The sequence below is a fragment of the Falco cherrug genome, chromosome 3 (genome assembly GCF_023634085.1).
Source record: "Falco cherrug isolate bFalChe1 chromosome 3, bFalChe1.pri, whole genome shotgun sequence".
NCBI classification, from domain to species: Eukaryota; Metazoa; Chordata; class Aves; order Falconiformes; family Falconidae; genus Falco; species Falco cherrug.
The window spans coordinates 66,278,848-66,304,058 of NC_073699.1; the positions used below are offsets into that span (position 1 = coordinate 66,278,848).

Sequence of the window (25,211 nt, forward strand, 5' to 3'; positions counted from 1 at the left end):
CACCCACCATTTTGGTCAGGACAGTCATTAACCCAGCTGAAGACTACACCAACCTTGCAACAGGGGCTGCCGAGTACTAGAAGTGACACAATGAAGGTGAAGTGAAAGAAGCAGAGACTAGAAAAGCAAAACTCTTTTCAACACAATTTTTCAACACAATTTTGAGGGTATTGGTCAACTGTTTTCAACACTTGACCAACACAAGTTGGTCAAGTATATAAACTCATTAAGTGATGTTTTCTCCTCCAATGCAGTTTTCTCTCTTCTGTAACCTAAACTTATGTGGAAACTGAACTACAAAACAATACTATTCCTCTCATTAGTAATCATCTTACTGGTTTCCTTTTACCTCTTCAAAGGACTTTCAAGATCTTTCAGGGTTTATTGTTAAAAGCCACAATACTCCATTCAAAAATGCTTTATATAAAATACTTGTAGTCTATTTATCCTTGCTAAACAACTGCAAACATTACTGTACTCTTTGGTGGGTAAGTAGGAGTTTGCTAACAACAGGAGAGTTCACACCAGCTGCTAAATAGTGCTTTATGGCTATATACAGGATAGTAGCAGTAATCCTTTAATACAGTTAAAATTTCAGAAATCAGAGAAAGAGAATTGTTTTGGGAATGCATGTGGTGCCTAGGCAGACTGCAAAAACCTTGCAAGTTAAGAGTTCAACAGAGCATTCAACACAATATTGTCAAAATTGTCTTTGTTGGTTACAGCAATATAACATGTGGCAGCTTCATGTGATTCAATCTGCTAGCAATGTACTCAGTGATGAGAACAAAACAGGAAAAAGCTGCTTTGGTCTCTGAGAAGATTTGAGAGCCCATACCACTCTGACACAGTAATACAACCTGAAACATCTGTAGTCTCATGAGATTTTAGCAGCTTAAGAGGACATTCTGGTTTTGCACCCTTTTCACCGAGTTGAGATTTGGCTGTCATCAGAGCAACTCTCCACCCTCCTACTCCTGCAAGTACAACCACTTATTCAAACCTGCTGACAAAACAGGAACAGGTTAAATTAGTTCTGGGCCAAAACCGAGCAAGCTAAACCTTTCACTTGAATACTTCATGAATACTAAGCACTTCTGGGCTGCCTTCAACACATCAGATCTACCGGAGTCTAATCATTCATTCCTTTAAGCAGTGAGCACCACAGTGTGGACAGTATCTGTCAAAACAGCCCAGATAAATGAAGCAGTAAGAGATTGCACGCGTCCAAGTGTCAAGGCTACTCAAGTTCTTTCAGAGGAGATGTATACTACAACAGTCTGCCTCAGGTTCCCTTTGCTACTGAAACTCTAGTAATGGAATTAATTGGTATTTTAAAATTTCTTTTTCAGAAATGCATTCATTTTATACTGCTAGACCACTCAAAGACAAGGAAACACTAACTCCTACAGCTAGAGAGAATTTTCAAAATATTGATAAGAAGGCATCAGACAGGATGAATCCATTTTTTTTTTTTTAAATGTACCAGCTGCATTTCTGTACTGCATTACTTGAGGCCTAAACTACATTTACAACAATCATCCCAGGAAAAATGGCCTCCTAAACAATGTGTAATACCTAGGCTTAACAGTGTAAATTAAGCAAAGGAAACATGCTCTTTTAAATGTTTTTATTACAGAAAAACAAAAGGCTTACACTTGACTTAAAAAAAGCAGCATTATTTTGTGAATTCAAAGTTATTACAGTGAAGTTGCTTCAAGAAACCTTCAGAGGTGGAAGAAAAAAAATAAAATGCCAGATCCCCCCTCAGACAGCATCATTGCATGACCACAGCAAGCCCCTCAGATTCATATCACTTCTGACACCCAGTTTGTAACTTTTATGCTTTTTGTATGCTTTTCTTCTCCATGTGTCTGTCTTGTTGGATACAACTGGGAGAAGGATTTGATGAAAATGGCAGTACGTTTAAAGTTTAATTTTCAACAGCTCAGTACACATCTGATTGACATTATATTTCAGAAGTCACTGAGACACATGCTTTCCTCCTAACTCTAGCCAATAAGCGTTACAGTTTTAACAGATCCCAGTGTGATCTGTTTCTTTCACCGCGTTTATCATATTCAGGTTCGTATCTCAGAAGATTTCTCAGCAAGTTATTTGGTTACTACTGGTTATGAACACAAACAAAAATAACAGCTCATAGTTGAAACAGTTCTTAGTAGCGCAGCAGAATTCAGAATTATTTTTTCTTCTTTACTACCCACCATAGAAGGAAAAGCAGCGATCCAGTGACCACTTCAGTTCTTGTGTTGCTCTAAGTTTCCAGCCTGAGTTAAAATTAAATATGTAATGGATCTGTATTTGAAATCTTAACAAAAAAGAGACAAATCAAGAAAACATATTACTGTCTTAATAGTCCTACGTTTTGACTATCAGCACTGAGTCGGGCTAAAGTCCAAAAAAATTTACAGGCTTATTATTTTTATTTTTTTTTTTAAGAAAAGCATCACGCCACATGAAAAACTTTCTAAAGCAACATCTCACTCTTCAAATATATGCTAAAACTACACCTCAAAGATTCTGAAAGAAATAATCAAAAAGCAAGAAAACTCAAGACATGTGCAATTAGCTATAATGACAAAAATTAGAAGAGACAATTCATTGAAAGAAAAATGAGAAATCAAAAAGGGAAAAAAAAAGTATCAGACACCTGCTATTCAGTATTCTATAAACTCACTTTTTTGACTGTCCTCCCAAAAAAAAAAAGGTTGGACTCAAAATCGGATGTGGAATTTTTCTGAAAAAGATGCCTGAACTCCTCAAATATTGTTTATATTGTCTGATAACAAAAGCTTTTCAGGTCAGGGAACTACTTATTGTACTCAGAACTGCAACATGAAGCCTGCTGTTACCAAGCTACTTAAACGGAAGAAACAAGTTTCTTTCCTACAAGGTAAAAGGATAGAATACATTTTCCCTGGTTCTGATTTATATCATCATCAGGTTTACTGAGACACATAACTTCTCTGTTTAAGCTTACCAATGTTTTTTATTTAAAATTCCTTAATTTAGTGCAATAGCATAGTAAATTATTACATGATCAAGCTGCCTAATAAGGACATCATGATCTGTATTATACAGTAATATACCCTTAAAAAAGGGAAAAAAAAAAAAAAAAAAGAAAAAACCCAGCATGAATACTAAGAGGAAGAGCACGTAGGTTTTGTTTCTGTGGTACTCTGCTTGACATTGATGCCAAAAGCTTCTTTATAGCTTATCCCTGGAGATTTTAACCCTGGACACAAATTAGTCCTTCTCACAGTCACAGGGCTGTATTAAAAGTGACTTATGGTTAAACGGGTAACAAAAATGCATTATATTGACCAAACTCTAGGAATGGTAAGGTAATATTACGCTCCATTAATTCCTTCCTCCAGCATAAGTAACAGTCCCAAACAAAAGTACCTTAAACATGTAACACCATTCAAAAACCCTTGTCATTGGAGAGTTATGCAAAATTATCAGAGGGTGTTTATATTTACTTCTTCCTTTATCAACTTATACTGTGGATTCAGAAAACTTAATGATCATTTGCACTGTAAGTTTGTGTAAGCATTTGTACAAAACAATTTAACAGGCAATCACATTCTAAAAAGTTTATAATGTACTTTTGGAATATTTTTAGCTGCTAAAGCACTAATAAAGAATTTAGCATATAACTCCCACATCCTATATGAAGTAAACATTCCTGACTGCTAATAATTGTATTATTACAAGGTAAACCAGTCCTCTAATTCCTAACAATTTACATTTAACTTGAGAAAACAGAAAAGTTTGGGGTTTTTTTTTTCCCCAAATTAATGCGCAACAGGTAGAACATGTAACTTCTTGGAAGATTTGAAAGTTGTCTTTAGCTATCAAACTCTGAAAGACTTTACAGGTGTCTTAATCTTTCTTAGGTTTCAGCCTTTTTATAGGAATGAGTGTTTAGCTGGGCTATATTAGTAGTAGTTCATCACATACACTGAGGTCAAGTAACAACATCTTTATCCCACTGTTCTGGAAATGAAAGATTCAAAACTCCTTAAAAAAATGGTGTAGAATTGTACCTGCAAAATTCTTCAGTTTAAATTGTCTTTGTTGATCTATTCAAGACATTTAAGAGAACATCCATATTTTTTTATGTCAATTTCTGAGAAAATTTGAATACATGCAAGTCAAAACTACCATAATGCAGACAAAAAGGTCCTCTTTCATGAAGATCATCAATAAATGACTACCTTCGATAAATAAGTCTATTTAGAAATTCCAGAGAATTCATTTGTTAAACAAGTTAGTCTTTTTTCTTTTCCATTATGTCTTTCTGTTTAAGCTCTCCATCTGAAAGTTCTGTATATTTTCCGTTCTTTTCCTCCTCTTGTTCTTCCTCACTGCCTTCATCCGTGAGCTCCCGATCACCGTTTTCCTTTTTAGCTGCCTCATTTTCATCTATCCCTCCATCTGTATCAGCTGTGCAGATTCCGTAACACATAATGCTGATGACCCCCAGGGGCAACCCAAAGAGAAAGCATCCCAGAAGTGGTGAACTCTTGAAAACAGACTGTTGAAACACAAATTTCAAGTAAAAAACACTTTCAGTGAATATACAAAAATTACCACATTAGTACTTATTACTCTGTCTATTTATGCAAAAACATCCAAAATGACAGCCAGTTTGTTTTTTGGGTTTTTTTGTTGTTTTGTTGTTGTTTAGATTTGGTGGATGTTCTTTCTTTTTGTTTCGTTTAAGTTCCCTACCCCTCCCCCAGAAAGAAGGAATCCTCATTTTAACAATTCCTACTATAAGTTTATAGAAAAAGACTCAGAATTTCAAATATTACAATGTTGCATTGGGACAGCTAGTGTTAGCATGTCAACTGTATATCCTATTAATTGTTTGAAGCTTGAGAAACAACTGTTCTAAAAGTGTTCAAATGAGACAGTCCATCTCTAATTTGTGCCTCATTCTCAAAAATTAGTTTGAGTAATAAGGGATCCGCAGAAACATTCTGTTATTAGACAGCTTCCTACTGAAGAGTAGTTTAATGGCACAAGAGGAAGGACTTTTGGTTTCAAAACCTGTTTGCTAAACGCTGCACACTTCCCGAAATTTGGAAGCCACTCATACAGAAACATGTTTCAATTTAAATTCACAGCACAGGTTTTTTGCTTGTGTAGGACAAGTGAAGAAACGGATTTGCGTACATCTTCCCAACAAAATTCTGTTAAGCATAATTAACCTGTAAGAAAGATGATTAAAATATCTGCTTTAAAACTACACTTCGCATAGTATTTAATCCCCTTATTAGACTGAAATTGTAACTTCTCTCAGAACATAGAAGTGCTATCAATTTCAGTGAAAGCATGTCAGAAGGGTCAAGGAGAAGGTTTTGAATTTTTCCTATTCTATCTCTTAAAATACATGTCAGGCTAATACAGAAAAGGAGTGAAAAGTGAAGAAACGAATGTATGTGGAATATTTAACACACAAAATATTATTAAAAACTTTAATCAAGAAGTTAATTTGGCTTGAATATAAAGTATATATATCTGTAACAGATACACAATATATACATTATAAACAAACACCTAAAAATATTTCTAAACTCTCTGAAAATATTTACAACTTTATTGACAAGGGCACCATCTAATCTTATGAAAAATAAAACTTACTACTACAGTAGACTTGGCATCATAGACTACTCTCTTGATTCGTTGCAGAAGTCCATCACCACCCTGTGCCTGAAATTTCAAATGGAACCATGTCAAAACTGCTGACACTTTCAGTTATGATTCCAAAAGTTCATTCTTCAGACCTTGCAATCTTAAGTCCCTTTAGAAGGAAATGAAAAGTAATTATTCTTGCATCTCATGATGCCCAGACACTCCCAACTTCTCAAGCATGGATAAACATTTCAACAGTCTCACGAAGAACGTTTTAAAAAATCAGTGCATGCTTCAACAGTGGGCTGGCTTTCCACTCTCTCACCATAGAGGAACACCAACAGAAACTACCAACTGTCCTGATGTAGCAACTATAAAGTTGCAGAGATCTTCCAAACTTCCCTGCACCTGATGGTATCTATTTATGGACTATGACAGAAGCAGCTAGAAAAATCTAAGTAGTAACAACAAGATATGGAGGTACAGTAAAAAACCTCATAAAACTTCAGTCAAGCAGTAACAGACTATACCTACATTAGCACTTAATTCAGCAGTCTTCAAAATAGCTACATGAATCTGAAGGCAATTTGTCTGTTTAACAGGACCAGTTTTCACTTGTCTTAAGTTGCCAGAGAAACAAAACTACATTTTGGAAGTCAACTGATCCGCACTTGACCCTGAACAAACCCCCTCAAATTACAAAAAAATCCACAGAGATGAAATAGACTCACAGAAGGCTACCTATATCACCTTACAGAAAACTACAAGAAAGTCAAGCTGAATAATCCAAGACTTCCCATGGAAGGGTGGAGGGTGTGGGGAAATGTTATGCTTCTCAGAAATTTCACTGTGTTTCTGAAAGTCTTCATCCTATTACTTTTTTACAGGCATGCTTTGAAGACTGTCATTCCTCAACAGCTGCACAATTTCTTGGGCCTGAATATAGCCAAAGACATGCCATCTTATGACTATAGACACCATTTAGTTTAAATGAAGTACATCCTGTGCTGTCTGTCTTGTATTAGCACTCTCACATACATATAGAGATGTGAACTTAGACAGCTCTTTAATCATTCTAGCTGAAATACTGCAAACAGAATGTAGAAAGTTCTAAGTGACACTATGGCAAAAAACAAGGCATCACAAACAAACCTCCTCAACTTTAAAGAACAGAGAAATCAACTTCATTTGTTGTTTTAACCAGGATGATGTATTAAAAGAGTGAAATAGATGTTGACAACATAATTCAGCGCAATTAAAAAACATTAAAAAAAATTACAAATGAAGAATAAAGACCCACCAAATAAGTTACAAGAATACCCCTCACCTTGCAACAGCAAATATACCTATATTACGTTGCTACATCGATTTGTCAGATTAAATAATCCAAAGTACCTCTTCTGACTCAAACTATCTACAGCATACCACCCAATGACATAAAACTGCTGGTATAACGTAAGGTAGGATTTGGCTAACACAGTAAGCATCCAATATACAGCGAACTGGGGCTTAAACCAACATAGGCTTCTCCCAGAAAGCAGTCAAATGATTTGTTAGCACTAACCCCCTTCATGGCAAAGCCTTCTTGCCCTCTAAGTGCAAATGAAAGCTCTGATCCATGATCTCTTTCCAAATTCACACAACGTAGCCTTTTGTTCAGCTTAACAGTATACTGAGTGGAAAAAGGAATCTGAGTGTGTTTTCCCAGCACTAAAAAAATGTCCAAGCCATCAAGTCCAGATGGATTTATTAATTCTGCTGTTTTAACAAAGGCCAGCTCATTTTTAATTTTAGAGCAGAGAGAGAGGGGTAAGCTTGTGTCTGTCTGTAATATGCAAAGCAAGTATACTATGGTTTTTGAATTTGAACCTATTATACATCAAGCTACTGGATTTATTAATTTTCTGCCAAAATAAAAGCTAAGTTGAATTATGTATTCACTATAAAGTAAATTTTAAACAAATACATTTAAAGCAAACCAGGAGATGAATAAAAGCTCTCAATTTACCAGTGAGAGCAGTAAAAGGAATATCAAGAGAAGTCAGCTAACATTATGCTATAAACAAAAAAAAGCTTGCTTTCCACAAGAGGTTCTGCAGTCAGAACAGCAAGCAACAGCACACCTCAAGGATTCAGTCACATATTCACTGACAGCACCCAAGACCGGAAGACAGACAGGACAGCAAGACAAAACACATGGTATAACAATAACAGTAACCAATTTTTTCCCTACTTCAGGACCTAAGGAAATAAATACCAACCAACATATTCCAAGTCACAATGAGGACTTACTTCAGCTGTACCATCCAAGATATTGTTAATAAACTGAACCATGTCTTCTGTGTTTTCAATGTGCCTATCTGGTAGAAAATACTGCTGATTGGACGTATTCAATACAACAATAGTAGGGATTGTCAAGTCACTGAAAACATAAAAGAGATCGTTTATACATTTAAAGAACTACGGTGTAAAACATTGCAATTCAGGTAACTCCTACATCATTCAAAAGGGTATCCATTAAACTTCACACCGTGTGAGTTCTAGAGGGAAGAGAATCACCTGAATGGTAGAAGTATGTTTCTCACTGATATTTTTTCCTTCAAAACTGTGCCAGTGGTGCTATTGAAGCTTACTGCATTTTACATACCCACACTGACTGCAAATCAGATACCTTATGACTTACCAGCTAGTACAAGATTACAGATAGTAGCCTTGTATATGACATACTATTAGCAGAATACATTAAGTGTTTTAGTGCACAACAGCAAAAACATAATCCAAAAATTCAATCCCATACAGCCATGGTCCAGCTGATGAGGCCTATCAATCAATTTCTACCTGTGTCAAGTCAAAAGAACAGGCCATACCAACCAAAGGTTTTCTATGTCTCTTTTAGATATGGCAGATGAGCTACAGAGCTTTTAAACAATTATTACACAACAGTTGACATTAACCTACACAAGCACTGTTTCATATCACAGAATCAGAAAGAAAGAAAAAAAGAAAGATTAGAAATTATCTCTGGAGATAAACCAGTATTCAATTACTATTCAAACTAACACAAAAGTCAAAATTAGATTAGGTTTAGCAAAATTTAATACTGCACAAGTGCATTGTCCAACAAGATAGATTTAAAAAAATACATTAGGTAAGGTGAAAAATCTCTTGTACTCTTTGCCAATTTTCTACAGTTCTGTCAATAATGAATTTAAATACTAGGTGGCCTTCCTCCAGAGCAGAAGCAATACAAACCTTGGTTTTCCACATTTTTACTCTTGTTTAATAGTGCCTCAACTCATGTACAATTGTAATCCATGTAATATTGATGATGATCTCAACCTTAACTGTGGCTATCAATCCGTAATCAATTATTTCATGAAAATACTGTTTAGTATTTACTCAAGATTCTCATTATTCTTTGAAGTCATAGAAATTATTCCAAATTTTCTTAACACAATTTAGGCTTTTTTTTTTTTTTTTTTTTTAATTTAAATTCAACTCCAAACCTACAGGTGAACAAGTTTAATACTGACACATGAAAATTTTCCAAACTCTCAGAAAGCTAATTACTTTGAGACTTAAGGTGCAAACCACATTCTCAGTAGTCAAGTAGAAAGCATGGTGGCACCTCACCTCAGAAAATGTAAGACCAACTACAGAGATAACAAAATAACATCACGCTTTCAAAGGAACTTAAAAAAACCCCACAGCTAAACAACAAAACTGTCTACTGTAACAACCTGCAACATAAGATTCTCTAAATACAATTTTTACCTTGACATTTTTATTCTCTATTTATTAGGAACAAACAAGAAATGTAAATAGCAAGAAATCAAACCAAGTCAGGCGTTTTTGCAAGTGCCTGGTAAAAAGTTATCAACCTCTGTCAAAACACCTCATCCCATCCCAGCCAGAACAGAATAAATTCTATTACTCTGATGTAGAGGATATCTGTTCCCCCTGTGTCATCCCCCCCCCCCCCAACCCCGCAAAAAAAAAAAAAAAAAAAGAAAAAGAAAAAGAAAAAAGTGCTTCTACTGCATTTAACAGTCTGGTAACTGAGGTTCTTGGAGTTGGTTGCAGCACAGCTGAAAGATAAACTCCACACAAATTTTACACGCTATACAGAGATTCACTGGTGAAGAAAGAAATTATGATGTCTGCTAATGGAGTTACAGCCAAGTTCATAAGTGTACTTCTATCAGGGACTACTACATCTACCCCCACGAATCATACAATATTTTGTCCTTTGTGAAGAAACAGAATTTGTTCCTGTGTGCATCTAGCATAGTAGAACAATATTCTGCAACAGCTTTCTTGCTATTCAGGAGGCTTATTCTATTTCCACTTGCTGCCATCTAGTGGAAAACTGGACCACTTGCAATACGGTTTTACTCTAATTACTCAAGCAGCCAAATGAAGAGCAGCTACTTAAAACACTGAACATTTTTCTGCATTCTTTTGATGCTTTCCACTTACGCTGGAAATGTATATACTGTAGTTACAAAATAATTAAAAGCCTATGAGTACTTTAACAGCAATTTCACATGTACTACAAATTATAAAATAAGGCATTTTGCTGATTAAGTTAAACAATCCAGCTGAACAGATCTTGCACTAAATCACTACTGCTGCAAATGGCAGTTCTGTCCTCCCCTTCATTTTCTTCCCCCAGGGACCTTACATCCCTCCCCCGCTTCTTTGCACTGGTTCTGGTACTTGGCAAAATACACAGGAAGACATTTCAGGGTTTTGTTGGATCTGCAAAGTATCTCCTCCACTCCCCTAGCCAAAAAAAGCACTTTTCTGCCAGATAAACAGGCTGAAACAGCTCAGTACTCAGACATAAAAGCCTGCACAGGAGAAGCAATTATTTGAGGAAGGTCTCAGTTTTGGCAACTATAAAGCACCAGATTAGTCACATCACTTAATTTCAATTGAGACACAGCTGTTTTTAAATTAACTGTATTCAGGTGTTAATCACAGACATTCCACAGAAATACAGACCTAGTGCCTCCTGAGTCCCTGTGAAGCTCCTAGAACCTTTAGGGGCACAAACACATGCTTTGATGCCCAAGAAAGGTATGAGCTGGCATATTGACCGTAGCTTTTTCCCTTCTTTCACTCAAAAGGCCAGAGGAGAACAAGTAGTCAACTGTAAAGGCCAAGCAACTTAAATAATCATGCATTTTTAGACAAGGGCAAATGTCAGGAGTCTTGTTAAACTACTTATATATTTCAAAATGTACCATGTACGTATCAAGTGCAGACATCTTCCATGATTAATTACATTTTGTGGTTCTTCTCTGAAGAAGCGTATTTCTATGCATGTCTTAAAAATGTATCAGGAATGAAATGTGCCACTTCAGAAATTAAAACCACAGATAAGGCATAACCATTATTTATATTTCCTGTTACAAACTGACATAACTTTTGTCTAGTGCCCTGTAATTTTAATAAAGGAAAAAAAATCCCCCAAAACAACACAGTTCTAGTAGACTAATTAATTTAACAAAATAGACCTGAAATATACTTTGTCAATCAGCATTACCAGTAAACCAAACATTTAATATTTATGCAGTCTAATTTAACAACCAACCAATACTATACTACACGCTGAATTTTTTTTTAACTCATGAAAGGTGATAATTCTTCGTAAGTTTGTTTTCAATTAAATATACTTAGCAACAAGTACAAGAGAAGAAAGAACATTCAAATAAGAATTTACTTACTCCATTAGTAAACTATTAATGTAATCATTTCCATCCATGTGGCCAAACTGGAAATCCCTGTAAGAGCAGCAGTGAAACACAGGATGAAAAAGAAAGCAGAATAGTAGGTTTCAGCAAAAGTTCTTCCTTAAATATTTTTCCGACAGCTGAAGATGAGAGCACACATTCAGTAATATAATTCAAAAACTGACAATCTACAAGACAGTCAGCATCCCAAAACACACTCAGTTAAGGGAATGGTCTTAGTAAATATGAATACAAAAGCAGGCACTACAACACATTTCATGGAGAAAAAAAATGACTGATGTCTTAGAAAGGCTAAAGCAGAAGTTCATTTAAGATATTGTAGTACCATGTGTACCCACCTGTGAAAGTTATCCCGATAATCTCTAGCAACTTCCTGAATAATAGATTTCAGTCTAGAGGGGGGGGGGAAAAAGTGACACTGATAATCCAGGATACACCTTGTCAAAATACAAACAATAAACTTAAGATTCCCCCAGTAAGCAACAAGTAGTAACTCATCAGTAATAAGTATTCCCTGTGCCATTAACAAAAACCACCTTGCTCATCTTGATTGGTTCCTATGGGTTGAAAGACTATCTACCACAGTCTCAATGTGATAAAACAGTCAGACTGCTTTGCTCCATCTATTGCCTTCTGAAGATGCAGGACTGTGACTCTGAAGAAAATCCAAAGTAGTCTGGGAGAACAGCATACACAGTACTTGAACAGTATTTTCTTAGTCTAATTATGCATGCAATCAGAAAGGGACAAGGAAGGTCTTGTTCATCTCAGTCTCTTCAGCAAACACCAACTCAACTGAAAACACCCCTCCTTAATGGAAGTCCCACAGACAACTAATATATAAGCACCACTAAACTCATTTTTAAAGCAACTGAGCTGAAGGACAGCCATTTGCTTAAACTTACTAAGTTCATCTCAAAAATAATCTGAACTCAATTACTTTCATCTATATTTAAAAGATGACACCATAGCTTTAAAGAGCTATGTCATCACTGTTTGCTCCCGTGATCTCATTAACGAAGGGCAGAGAGTGATTGATACAGGAACTCCCATCATCTCACTGAACTCACATGTGCTTCAACAGAGCCACAAATTAAGTAAATTCAGTAGGCTGAAGTCAGAAACTGGAGAACATCCACCATTAAAACCATTCACTTAACATAGCATTTCTTAACATTTAAGAAACTTCCCCAGTTCTCTGCGTCATGCCAGCACATTTCTCCCATAGTGTCACCAATGCTCAATTCTGTACCTGGTATGTTCCAGTGAAGAGTTTTTATCATCAACGACCGCAATAGCCACAAGTTTTCCTACAATAAGGAATAAAATACTTGAAAGCATTTAAAAAGAAACACATTCTCAGACGGAAAATACTCCAACTTAAGAAGGTTAGATACTCTCCAGGGACAAGAATTAGTTTTAAGTATAAACCAACCTTGCTGCCAAATATCCTCTTCCAGCTGTCCAAATTGTGGTTCTCTTAATGCTACCGAAAATAAATACGTGGCTTAATGCCACACCACTAACAGTCTATGAAAAGAATATCTATAGATAAAGAACTTAAATGGGGAAAAACACAGATAAAACTTAACTCCCTACTCAAGCTGCACATCTGCATATACCTGAGGGTTTGGAAACATTCATTATATAATGGCAATTAAAATCAGTTTGTAAGTGATTGAATCACTATTGTATGGATTCATTAATGACTGTTTTTCACACTATTGAAAATTTGCAGTAATACTCTTATGGCAAAAAACATGGAAACTCTAGACTCTGCCAGTAAATGTCATTACATCAGAGAAAACCCAAAACCAACAAGCAAACCCAAAACTTATTTCACAGACCTCTGACAGAGGAGCTTAAAGACCAAACACCAGAATATGCTGATCTTTTTCAGGATTCACTTTGGGAAGTTTTTCTGATCAAAAGAAAGAAAAACCCCAAAGCCTCCTAAGATGAACCAGATCAAAACATGTTTAGAAAGCTGGCCAAAGGTTCTCCAGATCAAGTATATCCTGTTCGGAAAGCAGATCTTAAGTGTAAGTCGTCAGCTGGCTTAACTAAAGCCTCTAGAGTGCGGAAGAACAGTTTGTTAAGTCTCTTTAGATGCCATGATCCACTCAAACCCTGCCCCACCAAGCCAATCTATTGCTCAATGCCTACCAATCACCACACCACAGAAAGCACTCCCCTCTAAGAACCAAGCAATACTGAAGAATTTTTAGGGCAAGAACAATCATTCAAACCTAGGCTTTCTTAGGGAATAGCAATAGCTTCCTCCCGTCCCACTTCTTCTGTACTTCAGTTCTCACTTTCCCCACCCCTTTTCATACCCTAATACACTACCTAGTGAATATACTAAGAGACAACGACTTTTTAGACTGGAAAAGAAGATGCAGATAAATTCCAGGTACTTACTGTGTATTTATACATAAAGCTCTTAAAAGAAATGATTGTTTCTCCATTGTATTAAGTCATAGATTATTTTTTTTTGTAATTTGAGGAATTATTAGACAAAAAATTAACAGGAAGAAATATGCTATATTTAAACAATTTCTAACAGCATGTCTGTAAATAACCTTTTAAAATGTAGGTTTCACAATATTAGTTTCACAAACACTTAGAGAACCTAGATATTTCCTAACCTTTAAAACCTGAAAGAACTTAAAAGTTGCATTGAGTATAAATTCTTTTGAAACAGAATGCAGATTATAAGGTGTCCTGACCTGGAAAAAAATTGCACTTAAAGTATTTCTTCTGCTACTTCAAAGTATGTAACCCTTAAGAGCAGCACCAGTCATCTGCCTATTCCAGAAGTCATTTGGCTGCAAAGTTTTCATCTGCCTTGCAAAAGATTTTACTAGAGAAAAAAGCTAAAGTATTCCCGTACAGGTCCACTTTGGTACCTCCTTCTCCCCACTTCCTTACCATATCTAATTTAAAGATATCTGAATCCATTAGATGTATCAAATGTGGATGTGTTTAGATATGTGTTACTTCTAAATGCTATCATAAAATTCCCTGCAGATATTCCAAGAATTAATATATAATTTATGCAAAACATAAGCTGCTCTTTTGGGACTACAAAAAGATTAGATGTGGGACTACAGGATTAGATACACTAATTTTTATTGAGAAAAGGACTAGATAGGCTTTGGATGAAGCCTCTGGTCAACAAAACAGGTCTCACCAATATCAAAAAAAGATTGGCACTACCAACTCTTAATTAATTTCTGAGGTCAAAAAACCCACATTCTTAGTACTATTTTTTTCTTTAGTGTTAAGTACAAGGGATGCCAAAGAGTTTAGTGGTAGGAGCATCTCACCTGTATCTCCAAGTTCATACAGCGTAAAGCCATCTACATTAAGATAACCTTGAAATCTTTCTCTGTTTATCCAGGATGACAAATCACCATCTTCATACTCTATTAAAAAAAGTAAAAAAAGGTAGGCAATCAGATTTATTTCAGTACTATAGAGTCAAACGCAAAGCATGAAAAGATGTTTTGATGATTATTTTTCCCAAATTAAGGGTAAACAATACTATTCTGGAAGATAAATGTGACTGAGTGCACAAAGGAATAGTTTCAATCCCTGTTTTTAAATGGAGGGGGTCAAGTTTCAACGAAAGTAGAGATAGAAAAATACAGAAAGCAGTATTTGTGAGAGGCCTTAATGAAATAGAAAGAAAACAAGGAAAATTATATTTTGCATTAATAGCATTGTGAACGTAAATGAACAAATTTTTATGTATGATTCAGAATCAGTTATACTGAGGGCTAGTTTCAGATGTTGGATGTTATAACCCATAAAGAATCAAATTCTAACACACACCATCAACACCATTACAATTAGATCTTAATCACAAGTAAAACAGGAAAACATAAACATACATGATGCATATACATACACACATATAATGCACATTAAATAAATTTGTGTTAAATCTTATTGTATTGAGTAAGTTAGCAATAACTTCAGGTTAAAAACTGTCATAAGATTGCAGCAAGCAATTCTAAGCATAAAGCTTCCCATAGATCTGCATCCCATTCCCTCTGCTATGAGGAAGACAAAAACCCAAACAAAAACACTAGGCAAGGCCAGAGCATTGAAATGGATTTTGCCAAGTTTTTCTTACAGTGAGTTATTCAAATTTCTGCCCAATCATAACAGCTGCCCATACAACCTTATCCAGTCTTTTATATTGCATCTTCCTAACTTGTTTGATTGTTTCCAGTACATTACAGAAGAGTAAAATTTTTACAAAGGAAGTCAGAAGCCTGGATTATTATGAGCCTTGTGCTTGTTTTGAAAGATTTGGGAAAAGCAAGCAGCCACACAGGAAAACGTAATTCAGAAGTGTTTCTCTTTGACAAGCTTGCCTTCTCCAGGCCTGGTTTTAAAGAGAAAGAAAAAAAAAAAAAAGGCTAATCAAGGAGTCTGTAGAGTGAATTTTTATCTGTAGGATGATTAGTAAGGCAACAGATTGAAGAAGAACACAACTAACACAACTGCAGCCTTTCTATGAAATCATGAAGAATATCCTTGATGGCCCATCTGGAATATTTTGCTGTGGTACTACTGATCCTCAGAAATTAAAACAGCAGAATAATCATCTGAGTGATGTTTTCAACTTAAAAACTTATATTTAAAACAACCTTATCAAGATTAGATGTTTTCGTAAATAAGCAGTGCAGTGTATCTATAAGCCAAACCATGATATGCAATGTAAGTACATGTGTGTATGTGCACCTAACAGACTGTAATGCATGGGCTTTACAGTATAGTCTGAGAATAACCTGGCACTTATACATGGATATCCACAAATACGGCTATACACTTTTTATATAAATGGCTGGTATACTGCTGTTAATGATGTTAGGAAGCACTACTAGTTTACATGCTGGACGAGCCACTTAAAGTAGTTTATGCAGCCTAAACCTACGTATTAACTGCTACAGTGACAACAGTCCATGTCTCCTTAACTACTTCTTGTGAGTGACAGTTTCAGCAAGGAAAAACAGACCTAACGGTCAACCGCCCTATGTATGCATAGTATGCTCCATCAGTTATATAGGGAGAGGTTATGCCATCTGATCCTTTCCCACTACCAATATCCAAGTAACACAAATGTGAACGTCACATATGCTCAAAGGTATCAGTCAAGGGCCTCCAAATTTAAACAAAGAACAAAGGCCGAATCAGTTTCCTCTTCCTTCACAGCTATCGAAGAAAGGCTTGCTGCATTAACAAAGCATACAGCCTGTATTGCCAAGGCATAAAAAGCTCAAACTGGACTCTTTTACATAATCTCTGAGCAGAGTACACATTTGAAAAAAATCAAGTTAACTTTAAGAGACAGAGATGTGACTGTCAGGAAGAGGCCTTCAGAGAAAATCTGATTAACTGTTTGGAACTGCAAATTCATCTTGTGTGTGACTCTTCAGTAACAGTTTTTATTTTGTATATGATGAATTTGGACAGTGAGTGAAGGGATAACTTTTTTATGTCCATTAATGCCAGCAAAAAATATAATAATAGAAGCTACATCTTACTGAGAACACAAAGCAAATATCATCACTCCTACTTCAGTATTGCTAAAACCAAATGCACTTTGTTCATAAAAACTAATTAGTTTTTTCTCTTGTCCTTCATGAAGAAGCTGTTATTTATCATAAAATTGGGGAATTTCCCGGCACACCAAGACAACCTTCCAAAAAAAAAAAAAAATCACAATTGTTCCAGTTTTCTCCATAGGTACTTTAAATATCTTGTCTTAAGGTAATGTCCACTTTTACTTACCATCATAAACAAAGTAAGTTCCATCTTTGAAGACCAAAACAGCAGGCAATTCAGGCAGCGTCACGTACTAAAAGAGGTGTTTTTCAATTAATCCATGGAAGATGATGATTTTTAAACAAGCAAGCAAACAAAATCTTAAAATGTGGAAGTGTAGTCCATGGGGAAAATCTCAACATGGATTTAAATGTTTTCTGTCTACATTTACTAAAATAGCTTTCTAATATGCAGAAGGTGATAAATTAACACAACAAACATTTTCGAGAGGTAGGTCTCACAAAGTATAAATGAAGCAGGATTTTTACTAGTATCTGAAGTAGCATGAAGAATATTTTATTGGTTGGATGTGAACTTCAGATAGATCACAACTTGAGTTTTATCAATCATGCTGTTCCCAATTTGTGCTGTTGTCAGTATACCTGCCATACCATTAATTCTATTAAATGGACAGTCAATATTGTAAAGTAAAATAGTAACATCGCTACCATGTAAAACGCTCTACTAAATCTGGGCTAATTCCTGTAGTTCAGGCTGACAGGAATATAAAGGCCCTAATTTAGGCAAACAGAACAATGAATGCCTGCATTACCACCTGTATACCATTACATTATATTTAGGATGGTCAGCAACTTACTAAAAAAAAAATTACAGGCTGTAGAAATCTTTCCCTTGGAACCTAAAAGAATCTTACTCAGTTCATGTCTTCAGTAAACTGCCACAGAAGCAATACTGCATCTACTTCTCACTGCTTGCTACCATTCTAAGTTAAAATTCTCACAGCACTTGTGGTTAATAAAGGACTGTCTCATGAGCTTAGTTTTGATGGTGATGTTGGCTGAATTGTCTAATTTACTGATGTTTGGGAAACAACAAAAGTATCGTGAGTGCTTTTCCAAATTGCGTGCCTTCTGCAATTATTCTGCATTATCTTTTCTTGGAAATAAAACATAAAAGCAGTAGGTTTATAATGTAACAGCTTATATGAATGAGCAAAAAGGTGGCAATTCTAGATGATGCTTTATTCTCTTGTTTGCCCAGAACAGTTTAGCATCTTTAAAGGGCAATTCAATCTATTTGCAACTTACAGCTTGCAAAAAATGTCTGAAGCTTGGAAAAACATTACCTAAGGTGACAAAACTAAGCCTAACAGTGAATACTGTCATGCAAAATCTCACTACAACTTACAACCAGTGACCGTAACATTTTTGCTTCTCTCTGTAGAATATTGCATACCGTTACTACTTCAAGTTTAAATGACATTTGTGGGAAATTACATTTAGTAGGAAAAACAGCTCATGGCTTACATCACTGATCACACAATCTCAAAGAGTTCCAGCTTTTTACACTCTTTCCACTGCACGAGTGACCAGTACTTTTCTTGCTCATCTGGGGCTGAAGTGCAAAGAGCAATATTAAGATTGAGGTAGCCTTTGATACAAGGCTTCCAGAAATCTAACAATACACTATTTATAATGAGGTCAGTTCTACTTACAATCTTGGAAAACGCAGGTGCCTAAAAAACTAAATTATGCTAGTTCTCACCCTGTTAATCCTAAACTAATTTCAAAGTCATGCATAATCAGGCATGGAGTAGGCTTCATGAGATAACAACAAATAAAAAAGCCTCTTGATTTTGCTCCAACGTGTAAGCAACAACGGTTAGACTAACAACAGTGGCAGCAATTTTTGCCACCCTTGTGACTAATTATGAATAACTTCCTTGCTACAGAATCCTCCAAAAAACCATATGAGAATTCTGCAGCCAGTAGACTGGACTGGTTGATCCCTGGGTAGAATAATGTTTTGATTAGCTGTATTGCACAAGGTGAAAATAACTTATCTTTTCACTTACTTCTCTGATTATTAGGGTATCAGTGGTACTCCATACCACAGACCCCCAGACTAGTTATAAACGTGGTTGGTGAAATGGCTGTCAGGAGCAACAAGAGCTTTGCATTAGCTAAAATCCAAAGTACCTACCTTCCTGAGCAGGTTGTACAGTCCACGTTGAGTTCTGCTTAACTTGTTTAATTTTATTAATATGACTGAACAAGTAACTTGGCCAACACAAAGCAACAACAGACTGAAACCTGTTTTATATTCTTTCCCCAAATAGACTCAACCAGTAATTAGTCTGAAATTTATCAAAGACAAATACATTCTAAGAAGCCATCTCTGTGTCATCAAAACAGCAAAGTTACATATATGAGAACTATACCATTTCTGTGAAAATAGTAGAAACTGGAACAGCTTACCTCAGGCAGCACATCTTCTGAGGCAGAAAAAAAGTACGTATAAACTATTAGTTCTGAAGCAACTTCAATGTATTTTTCCTGCAAAAATACAAACAATGTTTTTTTAATTTCTGAACTTTTAGTATGCTTCAAACAAAAGTCTTGTGTCATACCTTATCTTCAAACAGTAATTAAAAAATATGGTTATGATGCAAGATTGTAAATACAGTTCAGTAAACGTAAAAAAGATATTTTATTACAAGGAAGCACTTAATTCTCTTAGAAAATATTTTAAACTACATCTGTGAATAGCCCGAAGAAGCACCTTTATTCAACCAAGCTTCACACCTTTAAAGGAGATTCACCACCAACATACACAAAGAGTACACGATGTCTCTTTTGTACATGCTCGAACATATGCTGGCTAGGAAGTGGCCTGATAAGAGGTCTGGCAGGAAGAAAAAAAAAAAGGAGAAAGAAAAATCTCAGTTGCTGCAAGCTGCAAAACACAAACAAATAAAAATCTCCAAGAAAATGCCATACTGTTTTTTTGTGGTTTTCTTTTAACAAGTTCCCCAATGCAAATTCATTTAATTTTTCAAATTATTATTTGTTTCAACTAAAAGCAAAAAAACTAAAAATCCCCCCCACATAAACTTGTTATATTCCTCAAATAGCACCCTTAAATTTGAAATTAACATCTTAGTACAAAATGCTGCTGCCGTGATGTAAATACACATGCCATTTACTGGCTACAGAATCATAGAATGGTTTGGGTGGGAAGGGACCTTGAAGATCATCTAGCCCAACCAACCACCCCTACCCCTGTCATGGGCAACCACCATCCACTAGACCAAGTTACTGAAAGTCCCATCCAACCGGGCCTTGAACACTTCCAGGAATGGGGCATCCGCAGCTTCTCCGAGCAACCTGTTCCAGTGCCTCACCACCCTCACAGTAAAGAATGTCTTCCTAATAGCTAATCTATATATATCCTCTTTCAGTTTAAAACCATTACTCCTTATCTTGTCAGTTCAAGCTCTGATAAAAAGTCTCTCTCTACCTTTCTTATAAGCTCTTTTTATATAATGAAAGGCCACAACATGGTCTTCCCAGCTACAATAAGGTCTCAATCATTTGAGAGATAAAATTCTGAATGTAAGCACAGCAGTTAGAAAATGTGGTCTTAGAAATAAATAAACTTACAAAATTCTGGCAAATTGAGATCACTGATATTTCTAAACTACAGAAGTCTGAACAGTAATTAATATTATATACCTATATGAATGCTTCTTAATGATATTTAAGAACGAAGGAAAGAAATGCGATTCTTTTTTCTCCCCAAAGATTACAGTCTATAACATTTTGAGGCCACAGGCCACTGTAGGGAAGGGAGAAAAAGCCAGCAGAAATTGTTATGAATAATTCTGTAACAGTAATTTCCTTATGTTGCCAAATGCTGCTACTTTTCAGATGTCTAAGCACATATTAAACCGATTTCTAAGATAACTTTTGAGTATTACACAGATTCTGCCCTAGTACTGATGTCTATCAACCAGTATTTAGGTCAGTATTCTTGATTCCAGTTTCCATGAGTTTCATTGTTTATACGTTCTGATACTTTGAAAAGACCTTGGTTCTTGCACTGTAAAGAAGGCATTGTGACTATCCAGTCCCTACTTATCTTCTCCATGCCACTCCCCACCAGTCTCACATACAACCGCATGTATCATAGGTTTTAACTTCATGTCAATGTCTTGTTCTTTTTTAAATAATTCAATTTTTGGCCCATCCCAAAAATCCTACAGAAGTTTTAAGTCACCAAAACCAGTCTCACAGAAGAGTATACTTACCCTGCCACTCTATTAGCAAATTCAATTATATCATCTTTGGTTCTAGGTCCTCTATAGTTGTATGCCAAGTCACCTTTTAAGCTAGATAAATAAGAAAGACAGAAGAAGAACGGAATTGAAATCAATTAAACTACATCTGCACATGTAGAATTAATCCTCATGTGTTTATTAGTCACTTTTTAGCAAGCAGTAAGCCAGGTAATTTTTCAAATAATCAAGTAAAAGAAGTGGTCAGCAAAATATAAAACTCAATAATACAATACAATTCAATTATGGAGTAATAAGAATTAACATTCTTTTGTGATTATTTTTTTTTCTAGTGCACAGCAATCATTTACTTTCTTAAACACACAGATCATTTGGAACATTTGCTTATGACCACACAAAGAACCCTCCACACCCAACCCAAACCCCAAACATTCGGTATTTATACTGCTTACGGCTTAGTCATAAAAGACAAACATATAAAGTTCTTTACTGCTTTTTTATAATGGAAAAGTATCAAATGACCTGCAAAACCATCTGAATTTACCTATTAAGTTAATATTAATTAATTTAATAAGTTAATAATAATTAATTAATATTCACTTCCATGAAGTGTTGGTCAGTTTACTGTACTCTGCCGATAGAGGATGTAGCACACTCACTTTGTAAGAATATTCAAGTAAGCTTTCCTAATTCTAACAGACTTTCTTTGAATCCTTATAGGTTTAGGAAACTCACAGGAAAAAAGTAAACATAAACCCAGTTTTCAAAGCATCTCTATGCCATCAAAGTTTTCATCCTTAAAGATTAACACTAAGTGGTAGGATAGGTAACTGTTAGAAACCCAATGGGAAGCATTAACTTACAGCTTAATCGTTGGATAGCCTCGCACTCCAAATTCAGATGCAATACCTGAAAGAAACATGTTAAGGTCAAAGTGAACTAAGACTTTCTTGCTCTCCTACCTTAATCTTTAAACACAGTTTACTATGCAAGCCACATAAATAAGTGAGAAAACTTACAATTTAGTTCAGTATGAATTTTAACTTGCTTTCAAGAAGCTGCTGTTATGAAGCAGTATCATTAAATTTTGGACCTCTTTCAGAGGTACTGCAGGGTCCCAGCACTGGCTCTCAAATCATATGTCACAAGTCAAATGGCAGGAGAATCCTCTAAATAGACATGCTTGGTCAGTTTTCACCAGGTAGTATGCCTTTAATATGTACAAACAATTGGCTGAAAGCATCAGAGGCAAGAATTAAGTATCACGGATGTAGAATTGTAAATACTAATTCTTATAAGAAATATAAAATAAAAATAACTACCCATGGGCTACAGTAATGGGTAACAAAAAAAGTGCAGTAAAATACTGTAGTAGTTACAAAAAAGTCAAGTTTTTAAAACATATTCTGCAGAGGTAAATATCAACAGACATCAACTTCACCAGAAACAGACACTTTCTAAGCTATCAGTTACCTGCTGCTTACTGAAGTGGTAAAAAGTAAGACAACTGCAGAACTTTTTCCTCCACCTCACATTTGTTTAAAACCTTGTATCTTGCTCCCATTAATTAGAGAAGTACAATTTGCAACCACCTTTCCAGCTGTCAACATAGCAACTGCCACCTTAAACTACACTTGCCAGTCAGTTCAGTGTCTCCCAAAAGTTAAACTAAGTAGTCTTCAAAAAAAGCTAAAATAAGTCTAAAATTCTGACAATGTTTGTGCAATTCCCTACTGAAAAACAACCCCTGCACACAAAAATCACCAAGATTCAATACTTTTAACATTAACATTCTGAAGCTACCAACCACATGCAAAAGCAGCAGGCATGGGAGGATTTGTGTGCAGCGCTCTGAGTAACAGTTTAGAAATCATGACCCTAAGGTTGCTTGCCTGGAGCAAAACCTTAACCATACAGAACTAAATAAAACTAGTGGCTCACCTACCAATATCTTAGTCAAAGGAGGCTGATCTAAGAAATATGTGTACAGAATCAATTTAATTCTGATCCTTTTCTCTCACAGTTATACTACACAGAACTAGAATGCATTAAAATGTGTATTAGAACATTCAATCACAAGAGCTGTTGACAGGCAGCTAATTTCTCCTTGCATAGCTCTTCAGCAGTCAGGAGAACCCCAAAAAAGACATTTTTTAATATATTTTTTTAAACAGCCTAGCCACGGAGATTATTAAAATCCACTCAACATCACGGAAGCGACTAATTTCTACCATCACCTTCACTTCTTGATATGAAGAACGCAGTATAGGCAAACAGCAGCAATTATGGTAGCCTCCAGTGTGACGTGTTTCTACTTTTGAGCACATTCAGTGAACTTCTGAGGCTAAGTCCCGTGAAAATTCAACTGATAACATGCCAGGTTGATATAACTGCTGTATCCTCATCCCTAACAGCTACCAGAGGCAACAGGTATTGGATGCTTTATATGTTCATCTAGGATGTCAATTCTCTGATGACAAGCTACCCAGAGTTCAGATTTTTCACGCTATTTCATATTCTTATTAGGAACACAAACTATGCAGAGCCAACCACTGAAGTTCCTTCTTAGTTACATGTGTATGCCCAGCTGCATTTCCTTCTGATGTTCTCAAGACTGAATTACTGAGAAGACATTAAGTAGAGTTGGCTGAGCTTTTCATATCCAGATGTTGTAAAATTTCCACTTTCAAAATAAAAGCATGAAACTATTTCAAAAGATTTATTGGACTCTATTCTTCATAAAACTGGTAACAAATCTGAGAAGAAAAACATTTCAAGGGCACAAAGAGACCCTTGCAGTTTTTAGTAATTTTTAAACATGTAAAACCAAATTCTAGAACAAAACAAATGTTTCAATTCTGTTCAGGTATCAAATACAAAATGTGGTATCAGGATGACAGATGCAAATATTTCAGAGTAAAAGTTTATACAATGTGTATGATTTAAAATTTTATACACGACTGGAATATTAGAGATCCACCAGATCTATTCCCACTTTTGAAGTTAAATTCTTCCCCAGACTTATTTTTCTTTAGCTTCTTTAGCAAATAGGTATCTTTAAGATGAAACATGAGGTCAGATTTACATGGCTTTACGAAACAGTTACATACAATAAATTAGTGTTTGAGATAAAAATCATTTTGATGTCAAAAGGCCAAACTCTGCTACATGTAAGCACCGAAAAACTGGAGTATCTTTGAAAAAAAGCATTCTGCATAATATTTTATGTAAATGTGACAATCCTGAATGATCAGGATTAATGGGTATTAATTAAAAACATTACATTATTAACTGAGCTTTATTACATACAGGTCTCACTTGGTCCCACTGCTCCCTATGTTCAATGTAGACATAAGTGAAATGACAATAAACAAGTACCCTAAAACTAAGAAAATACTGCGAAGCATGCAACAATTCTCTCATGTCTACCCAAACCACTTCTCTGAATACCTAAGGTTTTGGGTTTTCTCTGAAAAGGTCAGCACATATGTAAGGCATCATCAAAAAAGCAAGCATTAAGATATCTGAAATTGATTCAAGACATTTACAGAGAAACATGGGGAGAAATTGGCTCAACACTGATGTAACGACTTCAGCGATTTCAGCAGGCTTTTGGTCTAACATCTTAAGGACTGATAACTGAAGAGAGTAACAGCAAGAGCTCAAGGACACTCCAACAGCAATACAAACACTAAAATCAGATATTGTCAAGAGACACACACCACAAAGATGCTTGTATAATGGTACTCCGAGAAGCGTATCAATAGCAGATCTTTGAAAAAATCTTTTACCTTCCATTTGTCAGGAAGAATTCCCTACACAAGCAGAAACAAGCGTGATAAAACCCACATACTACAGCATGTTGTCACTTTTAGAAATGAAAAGATCAGGAAATTGTTCTGCAATGACTG

General features: G+C 35.6%; 1 protein-coding gene across 3 annotated transcripts in view; it reads right to left on the reverse strand.

The window, feature by feature from the left end:
* Positions 1-1,615: 1,615 nt before the first annotated feature.
* The window catches only part of TMX3 (thioredoxin related transmembrane protein 3), a 29,583-nt gene continuing 5,987 nt past the window's right edge, over positions 1,616-25,211 (reverse strand). Inside the window, exons 4-15 of one of the 3 annotated variants that reach the window (XM_027798341.2) lie at positions 22,164-22,209; positions 21,313-21,393; positions 19,808-19,907; positions 19,481-19,558; positions 17,229-17,295; positions 14,753-14,851; positions 12,676-12,733; positions 11,762-11,815; positions 11,397-11,453; positions 7,957-8,086; positions 5,674-5,742; positions 1,616-4,561 (exon numbers count right to left, since the gene is read on the reverse strand). In XM_027798341.2, the coding sequence (XP_027654142.1) occupies positions 4,295-4,561; positions 5,674-5,742; positions 7,957-8,086; positions 11,397-11,453; positions 11,762-11,815; positions 12,676-12,733; positions 14,753-14,851; positions 17,229-17,295; positions 19,481-19,558; positions 19,808-19,907; positions 21,313-21,393; positions 22,164-22,209 (1,106 nt within the window). In that variant the 3' untranslated portion in view covers positions 1,616-4,294. Of the gene's footprint in view, positions 4,562-5,673; positions 5,834-7,956; positions 8,087-11,396; positions 11,454-11,761; positions 11,816-12,675; positions 12,734-14,752; positions 14,852-17,220; positions 17,296-19,480; positions 19,559-19,807; positions 19,908-21,312; positions 21,394-22,163; positions 22,210-25,211 lie in introns of those variants that run through there. The other 2 variants (XM_055705029.1, XM_055705030.1) reach the window with 2 other exon arrangements.